The sequence below is a fragment of the Hyperolius riggenbachi genome, chromosome 10 (assembly GCF_040937935.1).
Source record: "Hyperolius riggenbachi isolate aHypRig1 chromosome 10, aHypRig1.pri, whole genome shotgun sequence".
NCBI lineage: Eukaryota > Metazoa > Chordata > Amphibia > Anura > Hyperoliidae > Hyperolius > Hyperolius riggenbachi.
Genome location: NC_090655.1, coordinates 187,599,374 through 187,618,456, shown reverse-complemented (window position 1 = coordinate 187,618,456; position 19,083 = coordinate 187,599,374). Strand labels below are relative to the sequence as shown.

The 19,083-nt window shown below is 38.7% G+C and overlaps 1 protein-coding gene across 12 annotated transcripts in view; it reads left to right on the top strand.

Annotated features, from left to right (window-relative positions):
• Positions 1–19,083, top strand: part of KCNMA1 (potassium calcium-activated channel subfamily M alpha 1) — a 759,662-nt gene that overhangs the window by 689,264 nt on the left and 51,315 nt on the right. For all 12 annotated transcript variants that reach the window (XM_068255423.1, XM_068255413.1, XM_068255414.1 and 9 more), the window contains 2 exons: positions 1,038–1,262; positions 4,970–5,162. In XM_068255423.1, coding sequence (XP_068111524.1) covers positions 1,038–1,262; positions 4,970–5,162 — 418 coding nt within the window. The remainder of the gene's footprint in view (positions 1–1,037; positions 1,263–4,969; positions 5,163–19,083) is intronic.

The window sequence follows — 19,083 nt, the reverse complement described above, 5'->3', positions numbered from 1 at the left end:
GATTCAGAAGACGGATACGTAATCCAATAGACAGGCAGGGTTTGGCAACGGGTATCAGAATAGCGAGGTACAGAGTCAGAAGGCAAATACAGAGTTCAGGAATGAGCAAAGTTTGGCAACAGGATATCAGAAATAGCAAGGTACGGGATCAGAGTTTCAGAAGAATAGTCAGGCAGGCAAAAGGTCATAACAAATAATACAGGTAATATTCCTAACGCTAAGGTGTGAGGTCCTTGATCGTCAACACCTTTGGAAACTATGCTAGAACACAGATACGGACAAGGTCTGAGTGCTACCACGTTGTGATCGCAACGCCAGACAACCAGAGAATGACCAGCACCCAGTATATATACACCTGTGCTCTCCAGCACCTCCCTTAAGTGCTGGACCAATGAAAGTTGCTGTAATTGTCTGCTGACCGGCCTGGTCAGCTGACCCTTCTCTGACTGCCATAAAAGTTCTGCCTCTCCGCGCGCACACGCGTCATTCTGAACCTAGGTGGACTATCAGTCCCAGCCACACCAGTACTGCTTTGCAATGTCTCCGCTGACCCATGCGCGGGGTTGGTCGCACCGCTATCTGCACCGGCGGCTGCCACCCCGCGCTGGGTCAAAGTGTCAGCAACAGGGCCATGCTCTCCATGGAAACAGCCGCCTCACGCTGAGTAGAGGCGGCTGATTTTCCGCGTTTCCTTACAGTCACTATGTGATGACATTTTATTGGTTTACTTTAATTTATTTACTATGTGATTTACTTTAATTGTTTTAAACTTTGGATAACACATCAATTTGATATTAAAAGAAATGCTGTAGCACAAAATAAAATGTGCAGACCATGCATTAAAAAAAAAAAAAAACTACCCACATGAATTAAAGCACTTCAGCAAAAATAATGGAACTAAAGGTTGCAATTATTGCTGCCATATAAATGTAAGGTAGACAGGAACATGTCACTAACTTTTCGAACCACTGAAATGTGTACAATATGCTGCAATACATTCTAAAAATTGTATTCTGTCATTTTATCACTTCCTACAGACACGCAGTGAAGCTGCTATGACAGTTCTGAGTGGACATGTGGTTGTCTGTATATTTGGAGATGTAACATCAGCGGTAATTGGACTTCGAAATTTGGTGATGCCATTAAGAGCCAGCAACTTCCACTATCATGAACTGAAGCATATTGTATTCGTGGGATCTCTAGAATATCTGAAGAGAGAGTGGGAGACCCTACACAACTTTCCTAAAGTTTCTATCCTGCCTGTAAGTATCATGGAAGTCACTCTGTGGTGCAAAGTACTAACTCATACAACATAGTTTTGTTGATAATGAAAAACCCATTCTATTTGTTATTTATTTTAATAGAAACTAATACTTTTTATAGATTAATATTTATGTACATGTTGGATATTCAGGATTATAAATACTTTAATCCAAAAAAAGTTTAGTAATAAGTTTTTAATTATGGTAAAATAACTGAATTTGTCTGCAAGGTTTGAATTTTGTACTAAGCTTTACATCTGCATGTGTGGTTTTCCATGACCATACATTTTGTACAGCAAATTATTGCATGGAGCCTGTCTGATATCATTTAATTTTGATTTTCTGAGCAGCTCAGCAGCATAGTGGAAAACAGGGCTGTGGAGTCGGAGTCGTGGATTCGGAGTCGGGGCAATTTTGGGTGCCTGGAGTCGAAGTCGGGAAAAAATGCACCAACTCCGACTCCTAATGAATTTAAACTGTAATTAAAATAGAAAATATGATACAATTTTCTATTTCTCAGATAATAGTCATCATAAATAATTTATACATACAGTCATAGCTGTGCTTAGTCCACAAAAATGAAATAAACGAATCAAAATTGGTTACTTGTGCTGCTTCAATAAAGCAGTCCCCGTATTTTTAAAGTCAGATATACACATCTGATTGTGACTGTACATATGATGTGTACACAGGAATCTCTTATATATACTAAATAACATCTATGCTGTAAGTATAAAGCCTGATGTGTAGCTGTGTCACTAAAATAGATGTTCAATGAGATGGAAATAATTCTGCGTTGATTCTGATTTATGCAAATGTACGCACTCTTTGCTCATGAAATCAAATAATTTGATATGTTGTTATAATTTGGTTTGGTGACTACGAATTAAATGGTACCTGAGAAGGATGAAAAGAAAAGTTTTATACATACCTTGGGCTTCCTCCAGCCCCCTTCAGGCTAATCAGTCCCTCGCTGTCCACCTCCACCACCTGGATCTCCTGCTATGAGTGCTGGTAATTCAGCCAGTCAGCGCAGTCTGGCCGCATGCGGCTTCCTTAGCCAGGAGCATTCTGCACCTGCGCAATAGTGCTGCGCAGGTGTAGTACACTCCCGGCGGCGGAGTGTGTGCATGCGCACTACGCCAGACTGGCTCACGTACCTGGACTCATAGCAGAAGATCCAGGTGGCGGAGGAGGACAGAAAGGGACTGATTAGCCTTAAGGGGGCTGGAGGAAGCCACAAGTATGTATAAAACTTTAATTTCATCTGTATCAGGTTTACTTTGTTACACAGTAGTACTATACTCTACATATGCACTCTCCACAGAGCTGCAGGGAATCCACTGAGAATGTTGGGCACATTGAACACAGAGGTGTTGTCTATCACCCATAAACCTGGTTCAGATTGTGCATGAAGAATGTGTAATAGAGGAATAATCCCCTCATTCTCCTGCAGAGAACCTGCACATCACTCTTACATGTACCCACAGTCACATTGCCTATGGCCTGATCCATGTTCAGATTGTGCCTGAAGAATGTGTAATAGAGGAAGAATCCCCTCATTCTCCTGCAGAGTACCTGCACATCATTCTTACCTGTACCCACAGTTACATTGCCTAGGGCCTGATAGATGTTCTTTGTTCCGGTCTGTACCTTTTACAAGTACTCTTACCAAGGACTAGATTAGTCTATGACTAAAGGGAATAAATATGACAGTCTACATATCCTTCTCACTTCAGTTGTCTTTTAAAATTCCTAAGCGTTGGCAGTTAGGAGACGAATTTCATGTTACATACTTTCAATCAACAAGATTGTAATATGCAAATTAGAGGAGTCGAGGAGTCGGAGTTGGAGTCATAGTCGGTGGAATCCTAAACTGAGGAGTAGGAGTCGGTGGATTTTTGTACAGACTCCACAGCCCTGGTGGAAAACACTCTCATATTTCATTGCTGTTCCAGGTTTGACTCTTAGCCACAGTTTTAAGACAACCCTTAAATGCACCCACACACTAATCCTAATATCACTCCAATCTTTGGTTGAACTCGATACTCATCTAAGATGGGAGATGCATTGTAGAGGTACTGCAGCTGAGGGGTCCAGCACTGGGATGACTATTGTTGGAATCTTGGCAACTAGATTACACACTAATTGCATCTAAACTCAGCACAATTTCTCATGGTGTAGAGGCTTCAGTACTCTGTACTTATGGTCTTCTGTAGGGCTTTTTGTCAAGCTAGTATGGAGTTTAAAGGTGCTACTTTGATCCCTGCTTTTAACAAGCATACAGTTTTTGAAAAGTTCTGGCAGAAAAAGAGGTTTTAACTTTCTAACGAATACTTTGTGTAGCTCAAACGCTTTTGTAAAAACACGCTCAAAGAAAATACTTTTATAATTTAGGAGAATTCAAAAATGTTATCTAAATGAAAAAAATTCAATAAAGTACTGTGGAAGTATTATTATTATTGATTTATAAAGTGCCAGCATACAGTATTCCACGGGGCTGTACAAAGTAAGGTACATAATACAGACCACCAGTGTACAAAATAGGTAAAAAAAAAAAAATACAGAATCAATACAAAATACAGAGTTGTAATTACAGTGACAGAAGTAACATGATAAATAAAAAAATGTATAGCAAATTTCACAGTACAAAAGCGTGACAGAGAGCCCTGCCCTTGTGAGCTTACAATCTAAATATGGCCCCTAAGTATTCATTGTTTAAAGCGGAACTAAAATATGATATATATAAAAAAGAGAGACTTTTGCTTACCTGCCAGCCCCCTGCAGCCTCCCTGTGCCAGCACCGTCTCCTAATAATTCTCCGGCCCCCGCCATGGCTGTTTCTTAACCGCAAGTCGCTGCTAACTACGCGGCCCCAGCCTCAATCCTCTCGCCGGGAGCGTCCTGTGCAGGCGCAGTACAAGGTTTTCTCTTTCTGCGCCTGTGCAGGACGCTCCAGGCGACGGGAGCGTGAATGAGAACACACGCAGCCAGGGCCACGCAGGCCCATTGGCTGTCGACTTGTAAGTCGGTGGTCAAGAAACAGAACCACTGTGGGGGGCCGGAGGATCGTTCAGAGACGCGCAGGCACAGGGAGGCTGCAGGGGGCTGGCAGAGCCCCAGGTAAATAAAAGTCTTTTTCTTTTTATCATATTTCAGTTCCGATTTAAATATGTCACTTCATAAAATATATTCAATACAAACAGAACATGCATCTGACCTTCATGAAATATAATAAAGCATCTTCAAGTTCATGGTGCTATTTTTTTTTTTATATTTTCTTATAGGGTATAAATATTGTCAGTAAAAATCATGACAAAGATTTTCCTTTTATTTGTATATAACAAAAGCCATGCAAACTCCTTATTCCTCAGTATTTCAATGTCATAGTAAGATTACACATTTAACAGAAGGGTGCAGTCAGTTGGTGCAGCAAACACCCTGCAGACTACCCTGGTCCACCCTTCTATGGTCACACATGTTTTGTCATATGAAGCAAGGTGACATTGTCGTGATGAATAATTGTTCTGCTGCTTAGTTCAATAGATTCCGGTTTTATGTTTTGATTAATTGCAGCAAATAAAAGCAAATATTTTTTAACAAGTCTGTAGATTTTGCATATTCCTATTTCATAAACATTCTTCTTAATTTATACCCTTAATTTCTTTATATTCCTTCCTGTCCTATATGCTTTTTCTTTCCTTTAGGGTACGCCATTAAGCCGAGCTGATCTAAGGGCTGTCAACATTAACCTGTGTGACATGTGCGTTATCCTGTCAGCCAATCAGAACAATATTGATGATACATCACTTCAGGATAAGGAATGTATCTTGGCATCTCTCAACATCAAATCCATGCAGTTTGATGACAGCATAGGGCTCTTGCAAGCAAACTCTCAAGGTAAGCTAGTCCCTCTCTCACTTAGCAGCACAGCCCTCAAGACACAGAGCTGGCATAAATCATATCCCTCATCCAGCTACACTTAAAGCTGCTTTTTGTTGGTGACATTGCTTAATTTGCTGATGAGTTTGATCTGTCTCACAGAGCGCACTCTCAGCTGCACAATTGCCACATTAATTGCATGCTTTTAGCAGAGCCACTCCAACGAAGGCAGCAATGAACAGGGCTGTAATTTTATAACAGAGGTATCATCTGTTGGTAAATAGTTGCAGCGTGAAATGCAAAATAGATAGAAGGAATCCACATGGTCACATAGTATTACTGTACTTGAGCAGGACATATTCAAGTAGGTTAACCAGTTTTCAGTTTTTTATGTTATCTATGAGGGGCTTTGAGTTGTTCAGTGACTCTCAATTCATCAGTACGGAAAAAATATTTGTAATGTGAATTTTCAACATATGAAACATACATATTTTGCTGGTAAAATATGTCTGAATATTTAAAGAATCAGACAAGCAATGATGTCCCTTCAACAAGAAAAAAAATTGAATCTGTTGGTCTCAAATGCATGCAATTTTTATACTCTAAACATATTTTGGTTCCCTTCAGGTATATGAGGTATCTTCTTTTTATGAATTATTGCCACCCTTACTGTGTCTTACACAATTTTCTGGAACAAGGCAAATTTATATAGGGTGTCTGTATGTTTAAAGTGGACATAAAGCCATGACTTCCTCTCTGCTCTAAAAGATAAGCAACAGCATAATATCCTTTACAGAAAAACATTTCTTTGTTACGGATTACAGAACTCCACAGAGATGGTGCAGAACTGTTACTTCCTGGTTTTGCTAGAAGCACATACAGGGTTAAAACTCCTGTGTTTACATATAACCTTTCTGGATGACAACACCTAGGCACAGATCAGACATAGGTGACAGCTCAAATTACAGCAATTTATTACTTCCAGATAAGGGAGAATTAGACAGCCTGTTATCTCTAAATGCAAACAGGGTTAGTGTTTCTGTTTTCCTTTTCTCCTATGCATAAGTTTAGGTCCTCTTTAATGTCAAACTTTAATGCTCTTTCCCAGTTACAAGCAGTACATAGTACTGCTGTTATTTGGGACATTTCTTATCTTGACAAGAACCAAGGTATTTTTTGTCAGTATTTTGGTATACCAAGCCTGTCAGTTACATAGGTAGATTCGTTGAAAAAAAAGGAAATCTGTCCATCAAATTTAAACAGGAAAAAATAAATAAAAGTGTGCACATCACTGTCCTGGACCCACACATATCCCAGTTGATCCAGAGGAAGGCGAAAAACCCAATGCTTGGACCATGTTGCCTTAAAAGGGAAAAATTACTTACAGACTCCAGATTGCAGTCAGATAAATCAGTGGATGAAGCTGAAGCCTATGACAGCCGATCACAGTGATAGGCTTGTGGGGAAGGGAGGGGTTACTGCAAAAATAAAAGAAAATAATACACAATTTTATTTAAAAATAAAACGAATATATATATATATATATATATATATATATATATATATATATATATATATACATACACATTGGGGGCGCGATCAGACCCCACCAACAGAGAGTTCTGTTGGTGGGGAGAAAAAAAAGGGGGGGGGGGGATCACTTGTGTGCTGTGTTGTGCAGCCCTGCTGTGAGGCCTTAAAGCTGCAGTGGCCCTTTTTGTGAAAAATGGCCTGGTCTTTAGGGGGGTGTAACACTGCGTTCCTCAAGTGGTTAAACATTACAGCTGAAGAAAAACAGCAATCTATTTATTATATGGCTGTGCCTGACTGTAGCTACTTTAAAAGTCTTGCTTTGGTGAAGTTTAGGGTTGTTTTAGCTGTTAATATAGAATAAGCTTAGGAGTTTAAGTTGAAAGTAAAAAGTTAGAATGTTGGACAAAATAGTTTTAGGTATTCAGATATCAATAACCTACTGCTAAGACATCTTAATAGCTGTCAGTATATAGAAACATGTAATCAAGAAAAATATACTAATATAAACATTTAGGTTCAAAAAACATGTTCAGATTTCTATATTTATGATACAGGTGTCATAAACCTTACAGCACATATCAGATGCCTTCATGATAACATATTAAAATGTAATTTGACACCAGCACAAGCTAATATTACTGTTTTTCATAAATATATGCACAATTATTGATTAGGTTCATTTTAAGGTATTTTTTTTAAAGTAGATTTCTTTCAAGCGACTTTTCTCTTTCCATTTAAGGGCAGAAAAATGACACATCTGCACAAGTCTTTTAAGAAAGTTAATTATACAGCAGCAAAAGCAAGCATCGCATTACTGTTATGAAATATTAAATGGGTATCTTTCATTCTCCCAGATGCCCTGGAGATAAATATACTATATTTAATGCTCTGTTTCCAACCGTTTTACACACAAAAATTTATAGCAATACCCATATTCTTAACACCCTCCATCTTTGTTTTATTTCCTGCTATTTAGTCAACCTCTGAGCTTTCAGACAGACCGACCCCTCTGTGGGTGAAGGGGTTAAGAATGCAACATTTTTCCATGCGGTGCTTAGGTAGATAACATTTCTATATTGCTCACTCGGGACTGCAAGCTGAGAAGCATCTTTACAATGATAGATCACTCTTTAACTATATTAAGCTTGATTGTCTGTGCACACAATGTAGAGGTATAAAATCCCCCAGCTTCCTTCTGAACCGTTTTATAAATATTTAAGCCCAGCTTACGTGCCTCTGGATATTAAAACATATTTTACAGTAACACACCCACACATGTACACACAAAAAAGACCCTTTGTGTAAATATTACATGGGGCCATCTTCTCCACCCTGTTATCATGGCACTTTAATGAATACATAATTTCACACTTCACATTTTATTGGGAACAGCCTTGGTGTTCTGTGTGCAAACATAAGGCATAGCTTGTTGGTGTGACAGAAGCAGTGTGGAAAGCTGTTTTAATGATCTGCTGCTTTAATTATACAAACAAGGATGTTTAGTGAGAAGAGTCATTTTGCCTGAACTCTAGGCTTGAGGTAAAATGAATACTTTCTTTTTCTAGGTGGAAAGTCCGGCATTTAGGGGGGGGGGGGGGAGGAGTCTTTATTTCCCTAGCTGCAGGAGTTAGTTGTATTCTAGCAGCACAATTATGCTTGTACTGCTTCATGTACAGCTACACTTTCTGTTGACAAATACCCATTGATCTGGTTTTTATGCCCACTGCCTGGTTCACACATCACAGACACGGGTTCACCCCTGTGTGGGACATAGAGAAGGTAAATAATCTCCTCCTTGCAACTTTTGATGTACCAGCTGGGACAAGAGGACACTGATCTCTGACTAGGCCAAACAACTGGCTTAGACTAAACCCTGTCATCTGCTCCTAGGGTCGTTGATAACTCTTTTCAATGCTTTTCTAGTCAATAATACCTCCAGTACTCCATAGTTCATGTAAAACCAACTTTTTAAAATGTCCTGTTTTTGTACTTTTCAGTGCAAAACGGATGTTTTAAAGCAATCCTTTTTTCGGGACAGACATTCAGAGTGCGTGCGCACGTACACATGCACATGACCACTTTCTGCTGCCAATGGGCTGGCGGGAAGTGGTTAAAGAACACCTGAAGTAAGATGGACATGGAGGCTACCATATTTATTTTCTTTTAAACAATATCAGTTTCCTGGCAGTCCTGCTAATCCCTTTGGCTGCAGTGTCTGAATCATACACCTAAAACAAGCATGCAGCAGGGATCTTGTCAGATGTTTGTCAGAAACATCTTTTATGCATTGGTAGTGTCTGAATCACATGCCTGAAACAAGCATGTGGCAAATCCAGGCAAACTTGAGTCATACATCTGAGCTGCATGCTTGTTCAAGGTCTATGGCTAAAAGTATTAGCAGGACAGCCAAGCAAATGGTATTGTTTTAAAGAAAATAAATGTATCCATATTTTCCTTACTTCAGGGGTAGTTTAATTAGTCCCCAGTCTTTTTAAAGTTGTAATCCACTACAATGAAACTTCAAATATTTAAATACACAGTACCATACGTTCTAAATGGAAACCAAATGTGTATATATAAGATGTGTTATAAAAGTGTTTACCCCTGTAACAAGTCGCAACACCTTGTAAGGTTGTTTGCTTTATTGTATCACCTGCTTTGCTTTCTGGCTTCACCGGACTGTCTCTGTGACTTGATCCTGAATGAACAAGGGACGGTGCTGATTTTTCTGGACTTGCCTTGCTTCCTTGGTAATGGATTTGCCTTGTTTGCCTGATGCTGGATTGACATGCCTGGTTTTTACCTAATGGTGCTAGTTTGCGGGCCTGTTGCTTTCTGCTGGCCATGGTCTGGTCATGCTAAGCAAGTGCTGCCCTGGCCTGACATTGCAAGCTGTGTTAAACTGCTATTAGACTGGCATTGCTAGACTACTTCTAGTAAAGTGCACACTCTGGTCTCGTATGGACCGGAGCAATTTTCACATTTCAGTGCTCCTCCCTTTCATTCACCAATAACTTTATCACTACTTGTCACAATGAAATGACCTATATCTTGTTTTTTTCACCACCAAATTTAAATATTACAGTTTGCTAAGAATTATTTTATTCTAAATGCATTTTAACAGGAATAATAATAAGAAAAAAAAAAGAAAAAATTCATTATTTTTCAGTTTTCGGCCATTATAGATTTAAAGTAAAACGTGCTACTGTGTATAAAACCCACACATTGTATTTGCCCATTTGTCCTGATTATTACAACACCTAAAATATGTCCTTAGTACACTGTATCGCGACAACATTTTATTTGGAAATGAAGGTGTATTTTTTCAGTTTTGCATCTAGAGACTATTTACAAGCCCTTATTTGCAAAAATAACAGTAATATATACACTCAGGACATGCATATTAAAAAAGTTGAGCCCTTAAGGTAACTATTTATGTATTTTTCTTATGAGACTATATATATATATATATATATATATATATATATATATATATATATATATATATATATATATACACACACAGTGGTTTGCAAAAGTATTCGGCCCCCTTGAAGTTTTCCACATTTTGTCACATTACTGCCACAAACATGAATCAATTTTATTGGAATTCCACGTACAAAGTGGTGTACACGTGAGAAGTGGAATGAAAATCAAACATGATTCCAAACATGTTTTACAAATAAATAACTGCAAAGTGGAGTGTGCATAATTATTCAGCCCCCTTTGGTCTGAGTGCAGTCAGTTGCCCATAGACATTGCCTGATGAGTGCTAATGACTAAATAGAGTGCACCTGTGTGTAATCTAATGTCAGTACAAATACAGCTGCTCTGTGACGGCCTCAGAGGTTGTCTAAGAGAATATTGGGAGCAACAACACCATGAAGTGCAAAGAACACACCAGACAGGTCAGGGATAAAGTTATTGAGACATTTAAAGCAGGTTTAGGCTACAAAAAGATTTCCAAAGCCTTGAACATCCCACGGAGCACTGTTGAAGCGATCATTCAGAAATGGAAGGAGTATGGCACAACTGTAAACCTAGCAAGACAAGGCCGTCCACCTAAACTCACAGGCCGAACAAGGAGAGCGCTGATCAGAAATGCAGTCAAGAGGCCCATGGTGACTCTGGACGAGCTGCAGAGATCTACAGCTCAGGTGGGGGAATCTGTCCATAGGACAACTATTAGTCGTGAACTGCACAAAGTTGGCCTTTGTGGAAGAGTGGCAAGAAGAAAGACATTGTTAACAGAAAAGCATAAGAAGTCCCGTTTGCAGTTTGCCACAAGCCATGTGGGGGGCACAGCAAACATGTGGAAGAAGGTGCTCTGATCAGATGAGCCCAAAATGGAACTTTTTGGCCAAAATGCAAAACGCTATGTGTGGCAGAAAACTAATACTGCACATCACTCTGAACACACCATCCCCACTGTCAAATCGGTGGTGGCAGCATCATGCTCGGGGGTTGCTTCTCTTCAGCAGGGACAGGGAAGCTGGTCAGAGTTGATGGGAAGATGGATGGAGCCAAATACAGGGCAATCTTGTTCCAGCAGGACAACAGCCCTAAACATAATGGAATGGTTTAAAACAAAACATATCCATGTGTTAGAATGGCCCAGTCAAAGTCCAGATCTAAATCCAATCGAGAATCTGTGGCAAGATCTGAAAACTGCTGTTAACAAACGCTGTCCATCTAATCTGACTGAGCTGGAGCTGTTTTGCAAAGAAGAATGGGCAAGGATTTCAATCTCTAGATGTGCAAAGCTGGTAGAGACATACCCTAAAAGACTGGCATCTGTAATTGCAGCAAAAGGTGGTTCTACAATGTATTGACTCAGGGGCTGAATAACTACGCACACCCCACTTTGCAATTATTTATTTGTAAAAAATGTTTGGAGTCATGTATGATTTTCGTTGCACTTCTAATGTGTACACCACTTTGTATTGGTCTTTCACGTGGAATTCCAATAAAATTGATGCATGTTTGTGGCAGTAATATGACAAAATGTGGAAAACTTCAAGGGGGCCGAATACTTTTGCAAACCACTGTGTGTATATGTGTATGTGTATATGTATATATATATATATATATATATATATATATTATATAATATATATATATATATATATATATATATATATATATATATATATATATATATATTATATATATATATATATATATATATATATATATATATATATATATATATATATATATATATATATATATATATATATATATATATACATACACACACACACTTTATTTTGTTAACTAAGGGTGAGGGAGGGAAATGGTTAATTTTAATGGGGGACTTATTTTTATTTAATGTAATGTGTTAGGTCACTAAATGTCATCCCCCCCCCCCCCCCCCCACACACTTTATTCCTGTGTACTGTGAACAGTACACAGGAAGCATAACGTGTGTGATTTCACTTATCAATGACCACCAGCATCTTATTGATGCCGGTGATCATTGATCACAGGCACTTTGATCGGTGAATGGGAACTGTGTTCCCATTCACTGATCACTGTACCACTAATCTGCTGTGAGGGAAGGCCGCAGGCACGCGCGTTCACATGTGTCGAGCATTACAATTAGAAGATAATTATCTATGCCCCTGTGTGGGAATTAGATGATTAGATGATTATCTACGCCCCTGCAGGGCATAGATATACCGCTGCAGACAGGTTAAGCCTTTAGGCTGCTTTCACAGTGGGACATTAAAGTCCCACGTTACAGCAGCCTGTAACGCAGCCCAACTCACTGCAATGAAAAATCAATGGGCTGGTTCACAGTGCCCACGTTGCGTTGGAGTATAATGTTGCATGTTAAATGAAAGTGCAGCGTGCTGTGCGTTATACTCGTATTTGGCTACGTTAGACTATTTGCACATGCTCAGTAATGTTTTTTTTTTCTTTAAATGTGCTGCATGCGCCATTTTCGTTTGATCCGTATGCGTCAAAAAGTACGCATCACGTATGCATCAAGAGACACATAACGCAGTGCAATGTAACGTCCAACTTCAAAGGTAACATGTGTTGCATTAGGGGCACGTTATGCAACCTTAACATTGCATCAAACGCAACATCCAAGTGTGAAAGAGCCCTTAAAGGACACCTCAGCTGACGGAGATATGGAGGCTGCCATATTTATCTCCTTTTTAAACAATGTAAATTGCATGGCAATCTTGCTGATTCTCTGCCTCTAATACTTTTATCCATAGACCTCAAACAAGCATGCAGATCAGTTGTTTCTCTCTGGATTAGATGCATGGTTATTATAGCACCAGGAACACCTCCTAGTAATTTTTTCCAATATACAGTATAAGCATGCAAATTATCCACTATAACAATTGGCATACTACCCACTAACCTCAAAAGACATTCCCTGCTTAGCAACAAAATATAACTCACTGGGTATTAACCAGTAACATGCTGTGGACATAAACCCTTAACCCACAAGAAAGATTACCCAATAGTCTATCACAAATATAACCTACTGTATTACCTGTGACATAATCAAGATAATTAATAAGGGCACTGGCCACCCTACTGCTGGGTCACTGTAGCCAGAGAAAGTATCAAGGGTTTAAGGAAAGGAATAACATATCTCTATTTGAGCACCAAAACAAATTTGTTGCAGCCTGTTCAGTAGTGGTGGGTTTGGCAGTGCAGTAAAGTTTTGGTAAATTGTGCTGATGAGAGGTTTCTGGTTTGAAGGTTTTTTTTATTTGCTTGTTTTTTAAACCATGTTTGAGGGAGTAAGGAAATCTAGAAAACATTACACACGTCAGATTAGGGTCTGCATCTAGTGGTGAGAGAAATAGGAATATGCACAGATATGCCTAGTATCAAGAAATTATGCGTAAAATTCATATATATGTATAGCCAAATACCACTATCGGTTGTGATTGAGAGGTACCCGTGCATCACTCAGGTATGGTGCTAGGTGTATGTCTGGGAAGGGATTTAAGGTAATGCGTAGGTAGGGGGGAGGTTAGTGCAGATATGGATTAAGATGAAATGGGGTCCTAAGCAAGATAGCAGTTTTACCCACTGCTGATGGTCACCTGGCTTTTTTTCTTAATAAGGTTTGGTGGGGACTAGCATCCACCAGGCCCCTGGACTCTCTCTAGGCTGTAGACAACTGCCTAGGATTGCATTGTGGATGATCCATCTCTGGTTAGTGTTAGGAATGGGTAGGGTGGAGGTTAGTGTTAAGTGGACATTGAGTGAGGCTAGTAATAGACATAGATAGGTAAAGTTAGTGTTAGAGGATAGGGTGGTGGAGGCTAGTGTTAGAAAGCAATGGTAATAGTGCCACGCAAGTTTCTGATGCTAAGCTGTTATCTGAATAATATTCGTAGTATCCAAATAATGGCAATACCCGGCGCCCAAATTACAGGGCACAACTTTTACATGGGCACATTTCTGAGACCATTCTTTACATGACTAGGTTGTGCATATGAATGGTACATTCTCTTTTTGGGCTAGTATAACAAGTTGGAGAAGGACTGCATGTTAAAAGTTATCTGAAGGGGGGTGTTGAAGAAGATTTTGGGAGGCATTGTTGCTTGAATCATATACTGATTCACAAAGTGATAAACTCATTGGTGGAGTATGTCACTGGCCCCTTAGCGTACATGCAAAATGGGCACTGTAGAAATTCGGCCCCGGAAATAGCCAGCAGTATAATATCTGTAAAGTTACAGATGTTCTACTATTGGGCAGTGATAATGTCAAAAGTAAAACATACATTTTACTGATATTTTATTACTGTAACGACTCGGGGGGAGAAATAATTTGGGGTCTGGCATTCACTGGCACACCAAATTTCCTTATGCGCCAAGCATACTATAACATTACTAATATAACGGTGCCAAGCACCGAAACCACCTGCTTCATTGAGGGAACCCTTTGAGGTTGGAGGAAAAAAAGGTTTACTCTGCAGCTGTGGAAAAAGTTTTTTTTTCCCTTTGAGGGATGTGAAAACGTGGAAAACTATTCCAGAATAAATTGTTGTAGCAGATAGCTGGTAATTTTAAGGAGGAACTGGATGTTTTTTTCTCAAAAAAGACAAAAATATAGATAACTACCTACATTTTCAATAATAATTATTAGAAAACTATTAAGTTTATAAAATTATAATAAACGGTCATTTAGCTGAGTTTAAAATGAGCAAATAAACAATGCAATGAAACCGTTAATAATCATAATCTCTTAGATTAGCCAAATTGAGGACCCTGGGCTAGAAGTAACCAAAGTGGTAAGAAGCAGGCGTAGTTCACCTACTTATTCTTACTTTAATAACTTTCCACAAAGAATGAAAACTAAAGAGTATCAATGAGGAGCAAGGCCTATATACTTGGCTTGGTGTTTAGTTTGTTACCAAAACACTAGGCTATTTCCTGTCTTTAAACATCCTTGACAGGGACAGCTGGTGATTAACATAGACCTGCTAAGTCAGTGGGAAGTTGGTGGTGGTGGAGGGGGTTGTTAAAGTTTAGAGTGCTCACTATGGCAGAAATTAGAGTATACTTATCATTTTGCTGAAGCTGAGGTGGAGTTGATAGTTTAGTTTCTGTAGAGTCCCAGTTGTTTTGTAAGTAGTTGGCTTGAATACCTGGGAGTGCTCTACTGAGGATTAATTTTTCCATAAGAAGACAGTAGCAAAAAAGTATCTGTATGTAAAGTTCCATCCATAAGAAGACTAAATTTGCAGATTTTTATTTATTTATTTAGTATTTGAGTGTCTATCTATCTATCTATCTATCTATCTATCTATCTATCTATCTATCTATCTATCTATCTATCAGTCATCCAAGTTCCAACACTTATTCATTACAAGGGTAGCTTTTTCTAGACTGGTAGCTTTTACAACTCTACTCTGTGTACTAGTTCCCAGTGCTCAGTTGGGTTGCAGAATAATTCTGCATGTCACCTCACTGCCCATACAATTCTATGGGGCTGTTCACAGTTGTAAATGATCATGTTATTCTAAAGGTGACCACACACCATACAATTACATAGTTACATAGTTATTTGGGTTGAAAAAAGACATACATCCATCGAGTTCAATCAGAAAATAAAAGTACAATACAAGCCTGCTCCCTCACATATCCCTGTTGATCCAGAGAGAGGCAGGAAGGCAAAAAACCCTTACAAGGCATGCTCCAATTAGCCCCAAAAGGGAAAAAATCCTTCCAAACTCCAGATGGCAATCAGATAAATTCCCTGGATCAACACCACTGGGCATTACCTAGTAATTATAGCCATGGATGTCTTTCAATGCAAGGAAAGCATCTAAGCCCCCTTTAAGTGCAGATATAGAATTTGTCATAACTACTTCCAGTGGCAATGCATTCCACATTTTGATCACTGTACAGAACCCTTTCCTAAATAAATGGCTAAAACGTTTTTCCTCCATGCGCAGATCATGTCCCTTAGTCCTTTGTAAAAGCCTAGGGACAAAAAGCTCATCGGCCAAGCTTTATATTGCCCTCACCTGCTCTAAAACTGCAATATCTTTCCTGTAATGTGGTACCTAGAACTGAATTCCATATTCCAGATGTGGCCTTACTAGAGAGTTGGGCAATATTATGCTAGCATCTCAAGTTTTTGTTTCCCTTTTAATTAAACCCAAAATTCTATTTTCTTTAGCTGCAGCAGCTTGGCATAGAATACAAGTATTTAACTTGTTGTCAATGAGTACTCCTAAGTCCTTCTCCAAGTTTGATGTCCCCATCTGTATCCCGTTTATTTTGTATGGTGCTAGACCATTGGTATGACCAAAATGCATGACTTTACATTTTTCAACATTGAATTTCATCTGCCATTTATTTGCCCATACAGCCATCCTATCCAGATCATGTTGCAATATGTCACTATCTTCCTGAGAGTTGATTCTGCACAATTTTGTATCATCTGCAAATTAGCAACATTGCTTTCTACTGCATCTACTTGGTCATTAATAAATTGAAGAGCACTGGACCCAGTACAGACTCTGTAGGACCCCACTCCTAACAGTCACCCATTTTGAATAAGATCCATTGACCACAACTGTTTGTTTTCTGTCCATTAGCTAGTTTTCTATCCATGCACACAGACTTCCCCAGTCCTTGCACCTTCAACTTTTGCACCAGACTTTTGTGGGGAACAGTGTTGAAGGCCTTTGCAAAGTCCAAGTATATCACATCTACAGCATTCCCAATATCCACATTAACACTTACCGGTACTACCTCAGAAAAGCTGAGCATGTTAGTCAAACAGGACCTGTCCTTAGTAAACCCATGCTGATGCTGAGAAATAAGATTATTTTAGGCTATGAAGTATTGTATAGTATCTCTTAGTAACCCCTCAAATAGTTTGCACACAACTGACGATAAGCTTACAGGTCTATCATTTTCTGGATCGGATTTTTTGCCCTTCTTAAATAATGGGAAAACGTAGGCTGTACACCAATCTATTGGAACTCTGCCACTTGAAAGAGAGTCACGAAAGATAAGATAAAGGGGTTTATCAATAACTGAACTTAATTCCCTTAGGACCAGAGGATGGAGGCCATCCGGGCCAGGTGCCTTATCTATTTTTTATTTATTTAGTCTTGCCTTCACTTCTTCCTGCGTTAAGTATTTAATATTACAATTGGAAGATTGAGACCCTTCCGCATTTGCTATTTGCAACAGCGGTGTTACCCTTGTGAAGACAGTAGCAAAGAAAGCATTTAATAACTCCACCCTACTTTGGTCATCCGCCATTAAGTTCCTGCTCTCATCCTTTAGGAGTCCAATACAGTCAACCTTTTTTTTTTTAAAAAATATTATTATTATTATTAGAGAGTTGATGTACTTGTAAAACATCTTTGGGTTAGATTTGATACCCCTAGCGATTTGATTTTCAGCTTCCATCTTTGCCAGCTTGATTTCTTTTTTACAACTTTTATTGCACTCCTTATAATTGTTTCATTCAACCTTGGTCCCCTCCTGTTTTAGGACTTTAAAGGCATTCTTTTTCCACTTCATTTTATCTCTAACCTTTCTATTGATTCATAGAGGCCTTTTTTTATTCCCTTTACATTGCTTTTCAATTCAAGATTTGCAATCAATATTTCTGATTGATTGTAACATTTGATAAATCTGACCAATGTACCAAACGTGTTAAATTTTTCTCTAATTATGAACAAAAAATGACTGAAAGCTCTGAAAAAAATACTTGCGTCTCTACATAACGCAATTGTCAATTTACCACACACCATACAATGCTGCAAAAAATTGATTAGAAATTTCCTCCACTCCCAATTGATAAAAATGTAAAAAATTGAAAATTCAAAAATCTTATAGGAAGTTCAAATAACTTAAAATTTTTCTGTAGAAATTATCATTTTAATCAAAATGCTGTAAAATCTGATGATTTTTTTTGTATCGCGTGTGGCCAGCTTAACTCGATGTATGCTGGCTTTGTATCAACGTCTGTGTCCAGTCTCCATTGTAGTTCACACTGATTTTAATGCAGGAGTTATGCACATTAAAATGGGTGTGAACCTACAGTAGCCTCTCAACTCATTTTCTCTCTTTAAATGGAAGGAGATGTCATTTCACATGCATAAGCAGGAAGAAATTGGCAGGAATGCATTGATACCTACATTTTCCTAAGGATAACTGCATTCAACTATGTAAACGCAGAAATTCCCATATAAATGTAGAGTAATGTGCAGCATTTGCAAGATGCTTATGTTATAACAATGCATGCTTCCCCCAAACAAAGCTATCCCTCTTGTTACAGGTTTGTGTTTGTTTGAAAATAGATATTACCATAAACAAAATATTATACGTTAGTTTCATTAGTATGTTACTAATCATTAAATGAATTGACTGTTGTATCTCATTTAGCTTTAATTGCTTGTAGAATCTGTTGCCAGGTTATTGCTTACTTGGAATAATGTGTAAGCATGGCCACACTTAACGAGAGCCCACATCAGGACATCTAAGAGATCTTGTTTGAGACATGAGAGTAAATTGTGTACACAGAGTGAGACTCCCAGAACACGTCACTCAGGCACTGCTAAAATGATCCAAGCTGTCTCAATTAGCCAACGCTCCTTGTAAAAACTCTGTGTTTGGCAGCTATTATAGCAGTACCAAGGGAGCGATTCTACTGGCTCATTTGTAGGAATTTGCTAGATTAAAAAGTCGGGATTCAGTCTCACAAAATCACCCTAATCAAGTTCTCATCTGCATAATTTTCTGATAAGCGCCAACAGGGAATTCAAAAACTGCATATCTATCATGTATGGCAGACATAATTCTTTAGAGATATGATGTATTTTTCTTTTATCAGGTAATCAGAGCATTTTAAATACTGTAAGAATCACATGCCTTTATCTCTAGCAGTCACCAGTAAG